Source organism: Amblyomma mixtum, chromosome 9 (assembly GCF_055824585.1).
Source record: "Amblyomma mixtum isolate Tamu chromosome 9, ASM5582458v1, whole genome shotgun sequence".
In the NCBI taxonomy this organism is placed as follows: domain Eukaryota; kingdom Metazoa; phylum Arthropoda; class Arachnida; order Ixodida; family Ixodidae; genus Amblyomma; species Amblyomma mixtum.
This window is the reverse complement of record NC_143020.1, coordinates 59,866,794-59,886,729: the sequence shown is the minus strand read 5'-3', so window position 1 is coordinate 59,886,729 and position 19,936 is coordinate 59,866,794. Positions and strand designations below refer to the sequence as shown.

Sequence of the window (19,936 nt, the reverse complement as noted above, 5' to 3'; positions counted from 1 at the left end):
GTAGCGATCGATACGTTCCCCAGTGCGGCGATAAGTGCCTGTCGCGTGGTTTGTGAAAGGCTATATTCAGCGCATGTCAAGAGGTGGCCGCTCTGCGTGACGAGACGACGTCAGCCAGCCGCTACCCTTCCGTGAGGGCTGCGGGCCGCAGTAAATGTCTTTTTTCCACTGCATTCGTTCTCCTCCTGCACGCGCTTTTTTATTTTCTTTTATTCAAGGGTTGTCGATAGAGTGGCTCCTGGATTACGAAACGCAATGACGTCAACGAAGGGACTTCTCAATCAGGGCGCTCGTGTTTTGCCTAGTAACATTGGCAAGCAAGCCTCACATGCGGCAGATTAAGAGCGAACGGCTAGACTGGATTCTTTATGAAAAAAAAAAAATGTAATTTATGTCTAAACAATAGCTCTGTACGAAACTATCATCTAACTCTGCTAGCTTTCACTCGAGTGAACTTAACGTATCAAATTCGTCTTGTCGAACAGTTCGAACTTGCCGTATAATCAGCTAGCCGTCCTGGTTAGCCAAGCTGCTAGAGCAACTGGCCAAGATGGGCGGTAGTCCCTGGTTTGATCCCCGGTTAAGGGCGTTCTTCTTTCGAACTGTGAAAGTTTTATTACATATCTATTTCTCATGAGAAGATCCCCCTAACAACACTGAACAACAAGGTTCTGTTCTCCATCGTGTAGCAAAGAGTGGTGTACTGCCTATATCATTGGTTTCTGTAAACATTGTACGTAAGCTTATGAGCAGGGCAAAAATTTTCTTCGATGCCCTTCAAAACAGAGAAAGTGAAGAGGATATAATTTCTTTGTCAAAAAAGCAGTGAAAGGGGAAAACGGTGCTCAATCTTTTAGCGCTAAGCAGAAGAGCTGGCTGATATATCGGTGCGGTCTCGCGCTGCCTGACAAAAGAAGACACGGCTATGCCTATATTGGCTCCTTGACCGCACATAACACATCATAAAATGCAAGCTGAATCTACAGACTGCAAGGCCTCTTCACGTAGCGCACTTATCGGGCTGTATACCATATTTAAGCGATTATTACGGTCCCTTTTCTTTGGGAAATGTGATCCTTGAAAAGGCTAGAGCTTTCTCAGGTACAAAGCAAAAACCAACGTGGATACTGTTCCTGGGTCACGTGGCGGGCACAACGTTATGCGTTTGTAGTTTGCATGTTTTATTGCTGACGTTTGAAACGACTACTTCGTTCTGCTTTTCACTGATTGAATCACTACCGCCTTAAGTATTCATATACCCAGCCACAAAATCCAACAACACGGGCATTTTTTTTTTCATTTTAGCTCCGCTGTTTTGATCATGCCGTGGTAGCTTATGAAGCCCACAGGCTGGTTTTCAGCCGCACGGTTATATGCACAATCCTGCACGGTACCAAATATTCACTGATTGACTTTTGTTCGCAGTCCACCAACTCGACCTTTTTCAGATAAAGAAAAGTCCTCAAAAAGGTCCAATAAGATTTTCATTTTTCGCCTTTATTTCACAGTTTGAAGGTCTTCCTTTTTTTTGTCTGCAATACACCGACATGGATGGTTCAGGCCCCGTATATGCAGATGCACCTGCAAAACATGACGCAGTTCTTGCTTGGCATGAATGGAGTCGCGAATACAGTCACATCTTTTACAGCGATACTAAATGCTCAGGGGTCGTGTAGGGCTGTTCCAGCCGATGTGGCGGACAGAAGGACGAGCAAGCTGAGCACTCAAACCAGCGGTTTACTGGAAGACTTCGACCACAGATGAATGAGTAACTCAGCGCCTCTGCAGGTCATAATCGCCGTCGCTTTTGGCACCGCTAAATTCGTAGGTGACGACGGATCTTCGTAGAGGCACTTACATGATCCACGACAATCGCGAACAGCAAAGTAACAGTTGCGCGCAACTAATATAATTAGAGAGAAATGGAGTCGCCTCTCGCGTGGGAAACAAAATAAACAAGGCCACATAAAGGGAGCTTGCAGAACGACTAAAGAAAAACAAAGAAACATTACAACGCTTAGTAGCAATACCGGACTTGCTTCTCTCGCTTGGCGTGCCGCTACTGCAGTTAGCAATCGAACATTCGACGCTACCAAGGTTGCCCCGCTGTGCTCAGTAATTCCTTGAGTGTACATCAGAAATATGGGCAGCCCTACGGAAGCATCATAGAAGGGATCGCTGTAAAACGTCGAGTACCGTACTGGATGCACGTGGTAGGTAGAATTCCAGCACGCCAATCAACGCGTACGCTGATTATTGCGCGCTTTCATTGCAGAATGCAGAAAAAGTTGATCATAGTACGTGCATCACTAACAATGCTCCCTGCTCAGGAAAAAGGCGCAAAGTGTTTCTTCATAGTGGGACGCAGAAAGTCGTGTTCTCGCCATGTATGCAACGATAATTTCGCGCACGTTCTCTGTTTTCTATTTATAAAAACAAAAAAAAAACACTGCCCTAAAGGTGATGGTTTTAGCTCCTACAAGATTGAAACAAAGGCATGCCCTAAAGATGAATAGCGGTTGTTGTAGCTTCTGTTTACATTTGACAACATATTGCACAATGTCTGGTGGATCACAGGCATGTGAGGTCTAAAGCCGAAACGCATGGACACATCTTGGCGCTCGCACATGCGTTCAGTGCGAGCCTGTAGGACACTCACCACTCCCCACCAGAGGGCGTCGGCGTAGCTTGTGAAGTCAGACTTCCCCTCGATGCCCAGCGCATCCTTCTCGGCCAAGTACATGAAGTAGGACGAAAAGATCAGGCCCAGGAAGCCAATGTACAGCGTGGTGATGAGCTCCTGCACCGGCGCGAAAAGGACGTGTACAGGTTACACTCGAGTAAAAAAATGCACAGTGGCTTGTTCTTGTTTCTTTGCGTTTTCTCAGTGTGTCATAGCATAGCTCGGCGGCCTACATTGTATATGCTTTTTGTGATGAGTGGGGCTCATTGCGGATATAATTAATTATCTTAACGAAGAGAAAATGAAAAGTGCTAGACCGAGTGAACTTCAGAAGAAAAACATTTTAACAAAATGATACTATTAGGTAATTTTCATTCTAAATGCACAGAAGTGTGCTGAAGGAATCCTCAGTTTTAATGAGAGTCAGCTGTAAAGTACCCACATAAATAAGGAAATAACATCCACTTATACTCGAAATAGGACATCAACAGTGAAGCAAAGCCAATCAACCTCACCAGAAGCCCATAGCGGATGGGTATCCTACGCAACCTGTAAGGTATGAAACCACACATAATATCAACATACGTGTTATGCCGTACAGATGTGCTTAAAACAAATTTGAGACAGAACCACCTCCCGCCCTGATTGCGATATGAACAAGAAAAATTAGATTCGTCTTGGTCACTTCTTCGCGTCCTCGTATTTTCTGCTTCGCCATTCTTCGCTAATCTTGCCCAACTTGCCCAGATCTTTACGCTTCGTACTCGAATATGTGATTATCGGAATTTACTTCACTAGCGTCACCACTAGCGAGCTGCGGTGGGTACAGATCGCTCCGTGAACAGCGCTGAGAAGGCTCGAATTGGCAGTGCGCCGTGGGGGGGGGGGGGGGGATGAAGTGATGGGGCTGAGAGTAATTCACACCCTAATGTAGGTCATGTGGATAGATGAGATGGTGGATAAAATATGGGGGCGGGAGGTGCGGCGCGCCGGGCCACTAGTGGTTCCATCAAGTGGTTCTCATAAATGCTGCGCTGCTTAGTTGTACACGGACAAAGAAACTGGACAAACGCTGAGGTTAAGCGCAAACGTTGAAGAGGTGGTCCATAGGGAAAAAAGAAGCCCGTTGAACTTCCGGAGGAAACAAACAAGCCCGTGTACAACTAAGCAGCGCATACCCTTAAAACACTCAAGCGATCATACCCTTAAAACGCTCAAGGCCTCCACGCAATCTGTGTTGCAACTTCTACGCCGCGTATCGTCCCTGCACAAAGGTTTAGACGAAGCGGATAGCATGAAAGTAGTGCATGCTTTTACACTTAGCCGCATTTTATACGCCACCCCATATCTTAAGCTCAACCGCATGGAAACAGAGCGAGTGAACGCCATGATTCGTGTAGCAACCAAGGCAGCCTTAAACCTACCCCGCAGCACTAGCACAGCCAAGCTCCTTGAACTAGGCATGCATAACACCATTCAGGAACTAGTAGACGCGCACCTCCAGACACAGTATCTGAGACTTGCCGCGAGCGCAACTGGCAGGCATATCCTCGCTTCCCTTCGCATCAACATTCCCGCTAATCAGACATCCCTTATAGCTATTCCTCGACACATTCATACCCCCCTCGTTGTGAAACCCCTTCCCCGGAACGTTCATCCCCAGTACCACATCCCTCGCCGCATGGCTCGCGCTAAGGCCCTACACAAGTATTATGGACAAGCCGAGGACGCCATTTGGGTAGACGCCGCGTGCACAACTCATGAAGCTGTAGCTGTTGGTTACAATCCAGCCCTAGCACAGCCCCTCACACACCGCCTTCCCTCGGGCTGTGCGCCTGAGGAGGCAGAGGAAACCGCCATCGCCCTAGCCCTTGTACATTCCAATGCAAACTACATCTTTAGCGATTCCAAAACGGCTCTGTTCAACTTCGCGAGAGGCAGGATTCACGCCCCTGCTTGGGAGTTGTTGAACACCCCCACCAAAAACTTACCACGCAGGGTAGAGCTCCAGTGGGTGCCGGCTCACTCTGGGAATCCAGGAAACGAGGCTGCCGATAAATTGGCCCGAGGTTTGATTTGCCGGGCTCAGGACGGCCTCAGTCCAGGTTTCTCGAGAGAGCGGGCGCACACCTTTGCAGAGCTCACGCAAATGCCCCGCTTGGACCGTCGGACTTACCCTCCTCCACACCCCTCCCTTACCCATTCCCAACAGATCCTCTGGAGACGCCTCCAGACCCGCTCTCTCTCATCCCCTCAGCTGCTATCCCACTACTGTGGCACCTCCCCTGCATGCACCCTGTGCGGCGACCCTCACGCCACACTCTCTCACATCCTTTTCGGCTGCCCTGCTGATCCTCCCCCGCAGGGACAGCCCGCGTTATCAAGTTGGGAGGACTGGGAGGTCGCGCTCTCGTCTCCGGACCCGCCATCGCAGCTTGCTGCGGTGCTTCGGGGTGCCGACGTCATGGACAAACACCACATGAACGTTCCGACGTAGAGTGGGACCGTGCGGTGGTCCAGGGACCCAAGGGGGTCTAACACACTTGCCATAATAAAGTTTTTCTCTCTCTCTAAGCAGCGCAGCATTTATGAGAAGATGTTCCAACTAGCCCAGTCCCAAGCACTTCTTAACCATCACGTGGCACTGATCTTACAGGCGGTAGCCTGAATTCCAGCTCGGGTTAGCGCGGCGCCGATTATTGCGCAAGCGGCTATATTTGCCGACGTGTTTAAAAGTTTGTACCACCGCTTTTATGTTAAATATTTGAGAGCGTGTGTCGAACAGCCACTCAGTGTTACGAGATTAGTCGCTTCTCATGAACTGCGTTACGTTCGGCACCCACCTGCCTATGTACAAACACTACGGATCCCAGCAGCCTCCAGGTGCCTCCTTGTCGGTCCACGTGGAGCATGCGTAGGATCTGGAGGAAACGGATTCCCCTGCACACAAAACAAGAGAATGGCACAGGAAGGGCTGACGGAAAGCTTCGATCAACCTCTGTTAACATGGCAGACAAGTATTTGTGTTTTTAAAGTAGACATAATAATAGTGAAACAGAAAGGGCCTTCGTCATACCAGCGAAGCCTATCTGTGATTCATTGTACTTTGGAGCCACCAAAAACAAAGCACAGCTCAATAAAGACAGCGGGACAACCTGCCCAGGAGTACTGTATCCTTGAAAAAAAAATTGATACACTCACATGGAGAAACTATACTGTCATTGCTCATGACTGACTCGTTGGCAACGGAGAAAATTTGAGGGAAAAATAATGACAGTACTTCAGCGTTCTCTAAGAACTGCTAGCTAGTTGAGAAAGCTAAAGCTGTTCCCGCAAACACATCAATTGTTGGGCTGCGATAGATGTTGCTTGAAGCCGTAGGGAAGTCCAAATGTCCCCACGCTTAGCTTAAGGGTGTTGCAAACGAGGAACATACGAACGAATTCGAAGCAAGCACCTTAACTACAGAGCTTAGTGTACTATGTACTGAGTGCATTTAGCAATAATGCAGTGGCATCACCTGCAATTGCTTAATACTGGTGGCCGCGTAGCGGAAGTAGACGACGTGGCCTATCGATGCAACACGCTCACTGAATCCTTTAACAGCTTTATTTACGAGAGCTTAAAATAACAGCCCAACACTGCCCAGCACTAAATGTACAATCTAAAATATTTAGGAAAATTTACCTGATGGCTGAGGTAGCAAACACTTGGCCGTTTGAGCCAGCAACAAGGACCACAACAGAAGCGACAACGACGATGAGATCTGGAAAAAGTGACAAGGGAAAAAACGCAGCAACATATTTTGTGCTTCTTATAGCACACGATCAAATGCAAACACTCAGCACAAGAAGCAGTACTATAAACTGTAAATTGGCGCCGCTGCATCGCTGATGTAGTAAAAAAAAAATGTTTTTACCTCTTTCTGAATAGCTATAGCAAATACAGCGGACTGATGTAAGTTTTCACGCGCTTTTTTATGCGACTGAGTATAGCACCCAAGGCAATAAAGAGATGTGGCTTCAATTTATGCAGCGCAGAGCCACGGCGAAAGATTTGCTCTCGTCATACCTCCTGAGCGAGAGGCTATGCAAGTCCACCTTTCTTGGACATTCCCAAGTAACGCCATCTGTCGAGCGCCAGTGAGAACCGACACGCAACTTAAAGCGGATACTTTCATTGGAACGCTGAGAAAACCATACAGTTCATTTCAAATGTTGCACGGACATGTTGATCGAGACGGCTTATTTTTTTTAAGCTCTGCAAATTGTCTTCTGAAAAAATTTCCGTGCACGCAAAGACTGCTGCTAGCGGTTTTAGGAAGTCAGTTGGTTGGACCGTTTGTTCACAAATTCTCGCGGTCATTCTGTGTATTCCGCGTCAAGTGTCATGCGGTGACGGGCGGGAGTACTAAATGCTTGAGCAGATTCCTACGACTGAAGTTCGGCACGCTAGAAGATGTTCGACCCCAGAGAGGCACGCTGGATGCGCACGGAATAAGTAATAATAATCGTGCTTTTGACTCGGTGGTGGAACGTGTAGTCTCAGCTTCAGGATGGAACAGCGAGCAGGATGGCATATATTTGGGACCAACTGTGAAACATCGCAAAATTATGCTAAAAATAAAGCTCAATATAGGTTGCTAACCAACTGCCAAACATCGCAAAATGGTGCTAAAAAGTAAATCTCAATTTACGCCGCCTCTCTGCAAGTTGTGTTAGAAAACTGGACATCATTTCATTTGTGAATATTGTTCGAAAAAGCCGACGAAAACCCCATCGATGGCATCGATGGAAGCAGCACGTTAATTCGAGGACACAGTTCATTGCAGTACATATGGAATGGAAACACAGACGGCGACTCGACACCTTCTATATTTCTCAGGCGCTAAAAAAACAGCCACTCAGTTCTCAACCGGACGTACCGTGCCCATGGCTTATATGGCGAGGACGCAGAAACTTTAAAAGTCACTCTCGCGTGCCTGTCCGCATCACGCGATCTCGTGAATAGCACGAACGCGAAAAAGAGATCTGTCTGTGGTACACGGCCTCACTGCAATTTGGGAAGATTTTTTCGCGCATTGATGTCCGCCCTACGTTACAATCAATCTCTATGTTCGCTGTACTAGCACACATGCCTTCAATATTTTTGATCAATGAATAAATCGATGGCTTCGAGGTCGTCAGTGCATACCCGGAGTGCGTCACGCAAATGCGTGTGAGAAGGCTTGCATGCACGTTCTGTCACATATTTTTTTTTACACCAGGGCTCCTTCCGAACTGACTCGCTTTACTTTAATGGCTGAACAATGTGTACTGAATTACCTGCCATAGAATCCACGCCAGGAGGCATTGCATATTCATTGTTGCTACCTTGACATTTATTTCTGAAGATATCAAGGCAAGGGCCCGCAGGAGGAGTTATATATTCTTGTTTCCACTAGATTTACCTGACGCAGGCAGAAATGAAGGTTCGCCAAGTTTTCTTCATAGCGTGCCTGGCTTCCTTGGATTAAGGCTGAATTTCTAATCGTAAAACTAAAAGGATCTCCAAGAAAGCTCGGGCTCACATGAAAAGAACAGCATTTCGTCTTCTCCCAGATTCGTGCGTAACGCCGAAAATGCCCCCCCCCCCCCCCCCCCCCCCGTGCACGTAATCGTAACCACCGAGCACGAGTATGACACGCGCACGCAGAAGCAAGCAACTTAGCCTAACCCTTTTGCCTTGATCTCCCCCTTCATGATACCGGGCGTTTCACCCAAGACTTTTGCAAATCTTTAAAAAAGGCTGTTTTATTCAGAAGAGAGCTTTTCTTTCGTCACAACACTGTCAGTGGTGCAGCGCACCAGAGTATGACTGACAGGTGCTAAGTAGTGTGCTGGCTAGCTAACCCTAAGCAATTACATTTTTAATAATTATTGTTAGTCTCCTTATTTGTTGAAAGGCATGAGCTCTCCGCAAGTAATATCAATATCAGCTTTTGGAATTTCGAAAACCCAGTTATCCTATGCGTTGTGGCCCAAGAAAGTTTGGCTAATTCGATGAGTTACGTGCACTGGAATGGTTGTTTCGAGTGCAAGGTTTCCAAAACCGCAAGTATTTTGGCGCAGTGTAGGTAAAGTTTGTTTCTCCACAGCGCCAAGAGTAACTTAGTTTCAGGAATCTTAGAAACTGATATTGGTATTACTTACCGTGAGCTGCATGCCTCTCTATAAATAAGGAGACTAAGAGTAAAGATTAAGAAATTTACTCAGAATTTGGTAACCATCTTACTAGTTAGAATGTCTTAGCTATATTCTTATGCGGTGCACTGCTAACAATGCTATGCCTAAAAACCTCTGTTTGAACCTGAAAACCTATTTTCAGAACTTAACTTTATCTCAGGTTAAAAGCCACATATGCATAAAAACTTATGCCTACACCTCCACAAGGACACACTCAGCCAATCCAGATGCAGGGGCGTGTTTGGCATAGTGGACAGCGTGAGAACTCATGCCTTAAAAATAAACTTGAGCGCGCGGTGTGCAACCGATAAGGCAGTTAAAAAACCATGGGCGTAAATCTCAAGGGTTTCAAGTTAAGTAAAAATAAAATGAAGTAGCTGGGCAAGAAGCATGAATATCTTTGCATGAGAAAATAAGGTGTGGAATATGAAATGCGCCTAACTTCTGCTCGAACAGCGTGCTTGAAAGTCGGCTATACGAGATTTTGATTCCGCATGTAGATCTTCATTTTTAAGCATCGTGATGAAGCTCTCACTTCAACATTTCTCTCGCAGCTTACAGCGGTACCTATTACTCACAGTACGGTAATGACGTTAATAAAAATTGGCAGTGGTTTAGCTCCTGCTAAACCTGGAGTGACGCGAGAGGTCCGCCGAGCCGCCTACGTATACAGCTGTGACGTCTCTCCCCCTCTACACTACCCCCTCCCCCCCCTCGACACGGCGCATGCGCACAGCTGTTGCAGCTCGGTTTCGCCGGCAGCAGCAGCTGCTCCGCACCACGTGACCAACCGGCTCAAGGCCACGGAGCTCAAGAAGTGCCACGCTGAATGCTCGAAGAGCTGTCATAGTATAGCTCTCGCTACAAAAACGCTGCTGCTCATAAAGCGTTAAGCTCTCTTCACGGGCAACTGCTGCCAGGTTTAATCGTGTTGCCTCTCATGCGACAATGATGTTGTGCAGAAAAATCTATTCTTTCCGCTTAAATTGAGAACACTGGTTTCATGGATTGAACCGATTACTCCGTATACACGTTAATAAATACGGTAGTGGCACGAAACTGCCATTTTACTTTAATTTCGTGGGATGAATAAATTAAGAGGAAGTAAGCGATCCCCGCTATGATTCTTCCTTCACGATTCTCAGGGTACACTTCTTAAGTTAGTTTGCTCTATGAATGCCGGCCTGAACACCACACTCGCATAAATCCCTCTTAAAAACATATTCACTGAGTAGAAAGGCAATCTGGGCGCTTCTTTCAAGAAATGAATACATAATTACGATAATCATGATACAAAATATCAGCGTGGCTTTTCACGTATTTTCACGCCATTTGCTATTGCTAGCAGGTGGTGTGTTACGCTGCTAGCCATCCTCCCGGATCTTCTCTTGGCAGCCACTTTTTGGTTATCCGTTCTTCCGCTCTCGTCGTGGCTGCTGGCATTCGCTCTTCTACTGCCTGCCACCACGGCAACTGTTCCACGCCTACTACGCCGACTACTCCGGCAACTCGACGGCTACGGCGCAGAACGCAGGAAGGAACGGTCGTTCGAGAGGAGCATTCAGAAAGAGAGGATTCCCTTATACCCGTAATTAAGATGGTCTTTTAGAGGTTGCATCCTTTCAGGATTTAACAGCGCCAGAGTGCATGACAACACGAAGAACAAAGAAAAAAAAGCACTGCTTGCCCCTGAATTTTGCCCATTTGTCCAAAGAGCCGGCTTAATAGCGCGTCCTTTTCCGCGGTAACCTTCGGTAATCCATGCATAATCATTTCTCATCGGCAAAGAAACACAGTTCTAAGCTCTTTGCTTTCCCAGCCAGCAGCCTTGTCACATGTTGGACTTTAATGACCAGGAAGTGGGAGTGATTAAGAGATGCAGGCTTCGTATAAAAGGTGTCATTGTTTAATCTTGCACTTGTCCTTCAATTTATTTCAGTCTAATTTGTTCCAAAGGCGCTGTGTGAAATAAGGGAGTGCTTTAACTGTGCCGCAGCAATTTCCGTGTCGAAGAGTGTGATTTTTTCTTGAAAGCAATCTCTGCGTGAGCGTCTCAGAACGTTGACATGGCAAATGGGCCCATGGATGAAAAGGTGTCATAGTTCAGCATTAGTTCGTTTTCTAAATTGGAAACCTACGTTCTCTGTTGGTGAAGACACGTGTTAAATTACCTTTGTATCGTGCTCTGCTTTTCGGAAAGTATACTGATGCTACTGTATCCAGATAATCGGTGTAGTGGTATTTCCGTAGTTTACCTATTGGGGCCTCCGTTTTTATTTGCTGCTATAGCCGCCTTCCCAAAGGAATAGTGGTCGTTCAAACAGAAATTTGAGACATATGAAAAACGTATGGAAACATATACACAACATATAGCAACGTATACTATGCCCCCAAACAAACCACAAAACTTCAAAGAACTCCGTGAATAGGAAGAGAAGCTGTAAATATTGGATCGAAATGCAGTGTCGAAAAGTCGGCGTTATGCTATATAACGATAGCAGGACAGAAACAACATGAATACAGAAACGTGAGATACCATGCGCATAGAAATTCAAATGTCTTTTGCTTGAGCAAATGAAGGGAGAAGATATTTAGAGAGCCCGAAGAACATCTGAAGATGAAAGGAAAGAGTCACGGGGCCATACCGATGTATAGAGGAGTACGCGGGCAGAGTAGATGTAAAGAAATACGAGGGCTTTGGAGAGCTTTCATGTTCCCGGGACAGCCGTTGCGAACACAGTTCAGTTCTCGAAATCTGATGACTTACCCAGAATGAATGATTAAGCAAAGAACGGTTGAGATATTGGATCTAGGGGCGCATGGAATGTCAACAAACGGAGCTGTACAAGGGTTATGAATTGGTCGTCCTTTGAAGTACGGGTAGTAAAAAGAAGAAAATTTTGTTCGCGAAGACAGCACGAACATTGGATGACAAAGGTGGACAGCCCTGCAGTATTTGTGCAATAAAAGAAGACAACGCGTCTGGAGGAAAAGCACTAGAAAGCTAACAACAGGGCTCAATGAAAGCAACCAAGAAGAGGAAGTTACAAAAAACTAAAAAGAAAGTCTCTGGAGACAAAAGAATTCGGAACAAAAGAATCATTGCATGAATACAGAGCTCGAAATAGGAAAATTCAGAAGGAAAGGGTGTCCGGGAAGTTATGCCCTTAACGCTACGGCTAGACGAGGTTGTGTAGAATCAGGCACTTTAAAAACAGGTAGGAAGAAAGAGATATTTATGTTGCACGCAGGTGCAGGGTAAAAAAAAACGCTCAACATGTTCTGCTGTGCTTCAGAGGTATACGCAGATATATATTCAAGCGGACATGAAAGATGCTCTGGGTATCAAGTATAATAGAAAAGAAATTCACATATCAGGAGCACAAAATGTCAAGAAAATACCAGAGAAATGGTGGAGACAAATAAACGCAAAAATTGGAGGACCCGTGTCTGAAATCGAAATATTTCAACTTAGAAGATTAAGGTAGCCTAAAATGCAAGACAATGGCTAAACCATCAAAACTAAACAACAGAAGCCAAATAAAAAAACAGTCACTTCAGTTCACTAGATGAGGTGTCACAAACCACCGCCTCAATTCAAAGGGGATGCTAACAAGATCTGCTTGTATGTTTAGATTCCGCGAAGTTTACCAATTTATGCAGGAAAACTTAAGCATTGCTTCATTTCTGTTGCGGTGAAAGCCTCCAGCAGTGTAGCCAGGTATGTGATACACGGTGAACTGTTAAAGTGTCACTTGCTATGGTATTATGAGCCAAGGGAAGATATTTTCCATCTGCAAACACTTCCTCCACACGGGAGCCGCGGCGCCCGGTAGCCTGCAGTATATTTCCTTGCCTGCCAGTTTTTGATCCCAAGCTAGCCTCTTCACAAGATTCTGGGTTAGCCACTGAGAATCTGTCGTATTTGTGTGAACTGACAGCCATGTGATGCTGTTTATATCGGTGGCTCAGTAATGGCGCTGGAAGTTGTAAAAATTAACTTGCCATGAGCTTCACAGCTTCATAGAGGTCGACTTTGTTGGGTGTAGAGAGCAGCTTTTCAATCCTCGTTTTAGAAACCAAGTATGCTCTGTTTTAGCCATCCGTAACTCATTCTATAAAATCGTTCTGAAAAGTAGCAGGACTCCACCACTAGATAATCATCACACCCTATGATGCAAATCTGTCCACTAACTGGTGAAGGATCCGTATATTCTCTTGAAGGTGAGGCGGCGAACACAAAATAAAACGCACGATAAGCAAAGAGTTCATTCATTGCCATTAGTTTTGCCAATTGCGTCACACTATCTGCCTTATTAATAGAATATTATTCATGGCCCCGAACAATGGGAACAAGAAGCCACTAGTCGAAGTACGAACGGAAAGAACGCATTGAAAAAAGCGCCCGAGTAAATTCAGCAGTATACTTATGTTTGAAATTATTCGGGGGGCGGTATGTCTGATTTCTGTGCGGGACTGCCTTCTCGACGGCATTATAACGTGAACTGTCGTTCTCTAAATTACGGATGACGGAAGCGAATAGTCACCGATACCAAAGAGCTAAAAGGATGTCTTTTTTTGTAGTTGGCTTCTGTAATTTGTCATTACGAGTGCCTATTTCCATTCCCTTGTCTGCTGAATAGTTCACCGCGGGCCTCGGATCTGACAGTCTTGATGCTGTAGGTGGCATAATTATGCTACCTACGGCTGTGCTAAAACCCTCTTAAGAGGGTTCTCGCACAGCTTTCGCCCTCACCTTTGGACCACGTTCCTACGCAGCACTGGCGGTGATACAGGACGTTCTACGTCCGCCGCTGTGGACGAAGGTAGCGCTGGTTATAACTCTCAAGGTTCGCTCACACTACGCATCAATATCCCCTAAAGAGGAAGACTGGACAGCCACGCCGTAGCTTAGTCTGTAGAGCACCGGACGCGAAATTCGAAGGTCATGTTTTAGGATCCCACCGGCGTCATGTGGTTGCTCTTTCTTCTGCTTTTAGTTAGTAATAATAATAAATTAATCAAAACTATAAATGTAAATATAACAGATATCCCCTATGAACCTTGGTTTCGAAGGCAACCCTGTAAACAATCTTGCAAATTCGTCTTTTTTCCTTATCACTTCAACATACGTAAGACGTCGAGAAAACAGTCGCATACACCTCCAGAAGTTCTGGATGTCGTAACTCTACCAATTCAAAGACGTGTCCAGAACTTTTCTTGTCGACCGGAATAGGAGAACCTTGTCCAAATCAAAGAAACAACCAGTTGAGTAAAGGCCTATACGATAAGAGGGCAGGAGATTGTCCGGAATCACAACACACATTTCTCTTGATTTTTTAGAATTGTCAGCTGCTAAATGACATTGTACACTTACTTATTCCTTCAGTTATTTTAAGTACTCGGAAGTTGAGACGACCGGATGTCTTCACAGGTGCATTGTGAAATGAGAAAATTGTTACAGAGGTATGCATCCGATCCTATGGGCCGCTTTCTCACTAGGCATCCCAATTCGGGAGTAACGTTGGCACTTGCGCATTGTGATGTTTTAAAAACTCATCGCCTTTGAAACCACGTTTCGTACTAGGTATCATATTTTGGAATGTAGTCTCTTTTTGTGAACGAAGGTACGACATCAAATGTGCAATGTGAAATCCGAACACTGCTTCAGATACTCGTTTCGCATGCATTTCTACGGGCCGTGTTACCTCAGTTCTCCCTTATGTGTCAGCAACGCCTTTGAATATTCCTTACAACACTGAAAACTGCATTGTGCATACTTACCAACACTGCTCAGTACGCCATGTTGCTGCACGTTATTAAGCATTCACATGGTGCCAGCTTCTTCTCTATATATGTGTCACTAATGCCGCCCTCTTAGCTATGTGGCAACTACGGTTATCGGTTCACAAATGTGGTGCACTTGCTGTCTCCAGCGACTGACAAAGAAGTGAACGCAGCGCAAAAAGCATAACCATTTTAAGAGGGCAGTATCAGCCACAGCATATTACGTCTACGAATAATTTCATCGGGACGGCCTGCAGACCATTGCCGAAAACAAGAAACGTGGTGCGCTAGAGCAGGAAGATAGATCTCAGGTATATACTTGCAACGGAATGACAGAGGCACGTACACTGTTTCAGAGCACCACAAACTTAATCAACGCGATTAATATATTGCACAGAGCCCAAAATCAGTCTGTCGTAGCTATTTTAAAGTTTTTTTTAGGTAATAGTCTGCTGTTTGCATATCGTGTGATCATAGAGAAAGTAAAAGAAAAAATAGTGATAAGTGAAACAAACGAATGAAAATAAAAGTATGGAATGAAATGACCAAAGAAAGAAGACTGCGAAAGCGAAAAGGAGGAAAATAAATGACGGCAGGCGGCGAAAAATTCCAAGTAAGAATGAATTAAAGAGAGGACGGTGACATTTTTGTTCATTGCAACGCAGCGCCATGTATTATGAATCTTTGAAGTAAAACTTTCTGCCGGCTACTGCACTCCTACGCTTTATAGGATTATGCTTCTTTCGCAAGGGATGCATAGGTATGCTCTAAAATCAACTAGCTTATCTGTGCCTCTCTTTAAATAACGTTGACACATCTCAGCCTGGTCAGACAAGTTTACCCTAACCTCGAACCTTTTCGTCGAACACCGCTAATTTACTTCTACACTCTAACAACAGACAACCTAACAACAAACGTACCACCTATCTTTTTACAATGTTCTGCGCAAATGCAATGGCGCTGAAATTTCTTATTTCTCCCAAATCGTGCCATCTTACAAGAAAATCATCAACAGTAAAGCGCTGCTGAAAATGTCGCTTTCCCCATGGCTTAATACAGCTTGTTGGAACACTCTGTGCCCGATTCATGACTGCCTTTCACGTCTAATTAATGCGGCAATTTGTTCTTTCAAGCAATTCTGCCCAACGCGTTTCGCAAGTGCTGCGAACTTTTTGTGACGGGGACACTTACGTCCACATACTGGCGTCAGCTTTTCGTAGAAGAGCCGTAGAAGAGCGGTAGAAGAGCTTTTCTTGGAAAAGCATGCCGACATGTTGCATGAGGGAGTTTTTAATAAGAGAGCCCCTCTTACGAGCTAATACGCGAAACACTTGGGGTAAAAAAAAAAGCCTGAATGTGAGCGTAACACGTCTAACAAGCTATCGCGCAACCTATTGCCTTCTTTTTCTGCCCTGCAAATCTCTAACGCATTATCTTAATGACTTCAGCAAAACTCGCTTCTCGAGCTGTAATGATGAAGCTTCCAGCGAATTATAATATATTGAGCGGCGCCGCCGCATGAGATACATTGTTTCTTGTATGTTGGGTGAATTAGGCATACTTGGTGGTGTTTTAAAAGGCTAACGGATAATGGATATAACTAATGGATGGTTACGCGGCAGGAGTTAGAACTTGATTAGACTCAGCCAATTATTATCGACCATCCGGGGCCGGTTAATGTAAACTGAAGTTCATACTTTTTTTAGAATCGGGTTTCTGGACCAACATACTGGTGTTCTTCAGAAAACCTTGACTCTTGAACAATTACCGCTGTAATAACCAGAGACAACTCTAAGACTCTTTTCAACTATTAATAAAATCTGTGACAGGTATGCCTTCATCGATGCGATGTTTGAACTGCTTAAATATACTCGGGGCAGTCTTAGCACTCATCTTCTTATAATGCAAGAAGAAACCAGCGAAGAGGAATAGCGGCGAGACTGTCCTGAGCGACAGTGATCACAAACATTAGTAGTAGTTGTAGTAGCAGTAGCATTAGTAGTAGTAGCAGTAGAATTAGCAGTAGTAGTAATAATAGTAGCAGTAATATTAGTAGCAGTACTGTTAGTAATAATAGTAGTAGTAGAAGTAGTAGTAAAAGCAGTATTACTGGGTACTAGTTCCATTGGAATAGTATTTGCTGTTGAACTATATTTCCTTTTGTAGTAGATATAGCGCTTGGTGGCAGGCGCGCGGCTTGATCCATAGCGCTGCCTGGTGCCCACCGTCTTCTCAATGGGCACAAGCTTTCTCGTAGCAAGGTGCTCGGTTCTTTCGGGTGCAGTACTTAAAGAAAAAATGGCTGAGGCTTAACTGGGTTAAGCCTGCAGAATGCGAAGCATCATCGTGTCGCGCAATTTGGAGGCGCACAACCACAGCGACGGCGCGAGGTGGGCCCCCGTTTCTCCACTGTCGTGACGTCATCGTGTCACGTGGTGTGACGTCACGTATCACGTGATTTGGAGGCGCACAACCACAGCGACGGCGCGAGGTGGGCCCCCGTTTCTCCACTGTCGTGACGTCATCGTGTCACGTGGTGTGACGTCATGTATCACGTGATTTGGAGGCGCGTAACCATGGTGAAGGGCTGAAATGGTAGCTAAAGCAGTATGCTTCGCATAAAAGCGTTTTCGAGCACAACCACGCTTAGACCACGACACATTACCAGCGGTGCTTTTCGATCATGCCGCATTTTCCCCATTACATTCTGACCATCCTCACCGAGAACACAAGAGCGTGTTATATGACCAACAAGAGTGGGCTTAAATGACCCGTACACTGAATTCCTCGCTACTGTTTGTTGCTTCTCGAGCGCCATTCCCTGCACGTTTCTCGACTCAAAGAAAGAAGGGGAAAATGGGGGGGGGGGGGGATGATGTCGTCGCACTCACCGATGATGGAGATGGGCTTTCGCGCAAAGCGAAGCCGACCCCAGAATCCCAGGTACTTGCTCCGGCATCCAGCCGCCCAGAGCCGCACGCAGTACTCCATTCCGAAGAAGACGACGAGAAAAATCTCCTGCAAGAAGGGAGTAGAAAAGAGAGGGCGAAAACGTTTCGCTGTTATTTTTGTGTTTCGTGTTGTTCTTTCTGTCGGTTTCTTTCCTTTTCTTTCGCTCTGGTCTTTCAGCACTTCATGCAGGTTTTCCTTTTCTGTTTATTTTGCAGTTTCTTAGGAGAACTGCGCTCAACTCGTTCAAATAACTCTTTATGCTGGCACGCGTAAATCTCAATGACTTGCTTCGTCCCACCAATTGCGCCTGTGTATTAGGTGCAGTAGCAGGAAGAACGGCAACTATAAAAACGTAGAAACTGATAAAATGGGCGCGATTTCTGTAGCTCTGTGAGGGCAGTTAGGGTATCAAACGTACCCGTCCAAACGGTCAGATGCCAGCCAATTGTCACGTCTGGATTGTAATTTCTATTCAAAATGTGTGCGCAGAGTTTGAATCCTGGCATAGCGTAGCAGTTAAGTGGCACTGAGGAGCAGGTTTTGATTTTTCAGAACGAAAGTTATGAGTAGAAGCCAAACCGGATTGCAACCTTACGTCGTCCTGTATCCACATTTTCATTTATTCATTGCGCCAGCATGGCCAACTTTCAGGTGGTGGTGGTGATGGAAAAAATTTATTTTAGGCTATTTACAGGAGACAGTGGGGACTAGCGTCAAGGGCCCGCCCTTTAAAAACTTTAGGAGGGGTCCCTAGACCTGGGGGGCGGTCGTCGTTCAGCCAGTGGGAAGCATCAAGTTGTCAAGAGATCTAAGATAGTGGCGCACGCTCGGATGGTTGAATGCTTGTGTTGACGTCACTGCGCAAAGTCACGTCACCGGCGCTGTTCACACGGGCATGTCGTAAGTTGCACCCAACGAACCTTTTCGCCTGTTCAAACCTTATCTTTTGTCAACGTGGCCAACTTGAGTGAGTGCGATGAAGCGTGGAGTAGGTGTTTGTTGAGGCGCTTTGCGTTCTATCAATTTAGAGCGCTACGCAGCAGTGCTATGCAGCGCTCGGTTTTATTGAAACAATTTTTTGTAGAACCAACCACATAACAGTTATATGTGGAGCCTCGCACGCAGGCATGGAGGAAGAGTTGAACGTGATTTTGCTGCACTTACCACCTTTAAAAAGGGTAGCCAAAGATGCTCGCATGAGTCGAGAAGGAACAAATGCCAAAATGCAGCACGTACGTCTTCGCAGTATCTTCAACTCTCCTTGGCGCAAGTTGCACTTACCTCCCCTTACGTTAAAAACAGCAGAAAACCCGTGTGAGTTGGTTAAAATAGTTTTCTAATGACGACCAGAGTTGTTTTAATGCCACACAGCAGCGCATAAATGTGCTAAAAAGTCCCGTGCTGGCCTTCAATGTTAACACTTCGTCGGGAAGCCAAGGTTGTGTCTAGAAAAAACTCTTCTGCAATGCTTAAATTGTAAAAAAACTCGACTTATCATTTGTTTAGTGTTAGCGAAAGACAGCCACAAATGTTGCGATCAAACTAATCTGCAGGAAAGGTAGCAAAAAGCGATGCCGACGTCACTGCTTCTTTAATTCTTCTCGACGTCACTAAAATATGTAGATTCAAGCCAGGAACTTTATGTCCATGGAGCGCTAAGTCAAACGAGAACATACGAAATATCCAGGGCCCGTTTGAGTCATTAATTCTTTTTCGACTTGAACCTTCGCCGTCTTTCTTCAAGATGATGCAACGTTTTAATACAAAATGAAGTTTAGTATCCACTCTGAATGTCTACCGGTCCATTATCCGAGACTGCCGGTCATCGTCTCAGGAAAAGGTAGGACATATCTGTTGGCGTAAGTGGCAAGTACTCGTGAGTTCTTCGTTAATTCACTCTACTAATAGTCGCATCAAGATCAGCTGAAGAAAGCGAAACAGAGTAGGCTATGACGTAGTACCAGAATAATGGGCATCTGTGATCTAGCGATGAAAGGGCGCTGCGGTTTAATAATGCAATGGAAGTGCAATGGAACCATTAAGGAGCGTCTGTTTTAACCAGAACAGGCTACAATGCAATAGGCACTTCAGAAGCTACCAGCCTTTAGAGACGCAGTCGGTCTTACGTCTATAACCGCTTCCTAGGACACAGTGGATTGTCTATGATAGCATGGTCTAGGTAATTGAAGGGTCTCAATTATTTTCTACAAACTTCACTGGAAGTGGTGTGAAGCTTAGTTTTGCCTAGACTGCAGAAAGCGTGCAATGATAATTGCAGCTTTTTGTGCAA

General features: G+C 45.5%; 1 protein-coding gene across 3 annotated transcripts in view; it reads right to left on the bottom strand.

Annotated features, from left to right (window-relative positions):
* Positions 1–19,936, bottom strand: part of LOC149329217 (potassium voltage-gated channel subfamily KQT member 1-like) — a 156,657-nt gene that overhangs the window by 34,366 nt on the left and 102,355 nt on the right. For all 3 annotated transcript variants that reach the window (XM_089560148.1, XM_089560150.1, XM_089560149.1), the window contains exons 5-8: positions 17,586–17,712; positions 6,371–6,449; positions 5,527–5,623; positions 2,660–2,800 (exon numbers count right to left, since the gene is read on the bottom strand). In XM_089560148.1, coding sequence (XP_089416274.1) covers positions 2,660–2,800; positions 5,527–5,623; positions 6,371–6,449; positions 17,586–17,712 — 444 coding nt within the window. The remainder of the gene's footprint in view (positions 1–2,659; positions 2,801–5,526; positions 5,624–6,370; positions 6,450–17,585; positions 17,713–19,936) is intronic.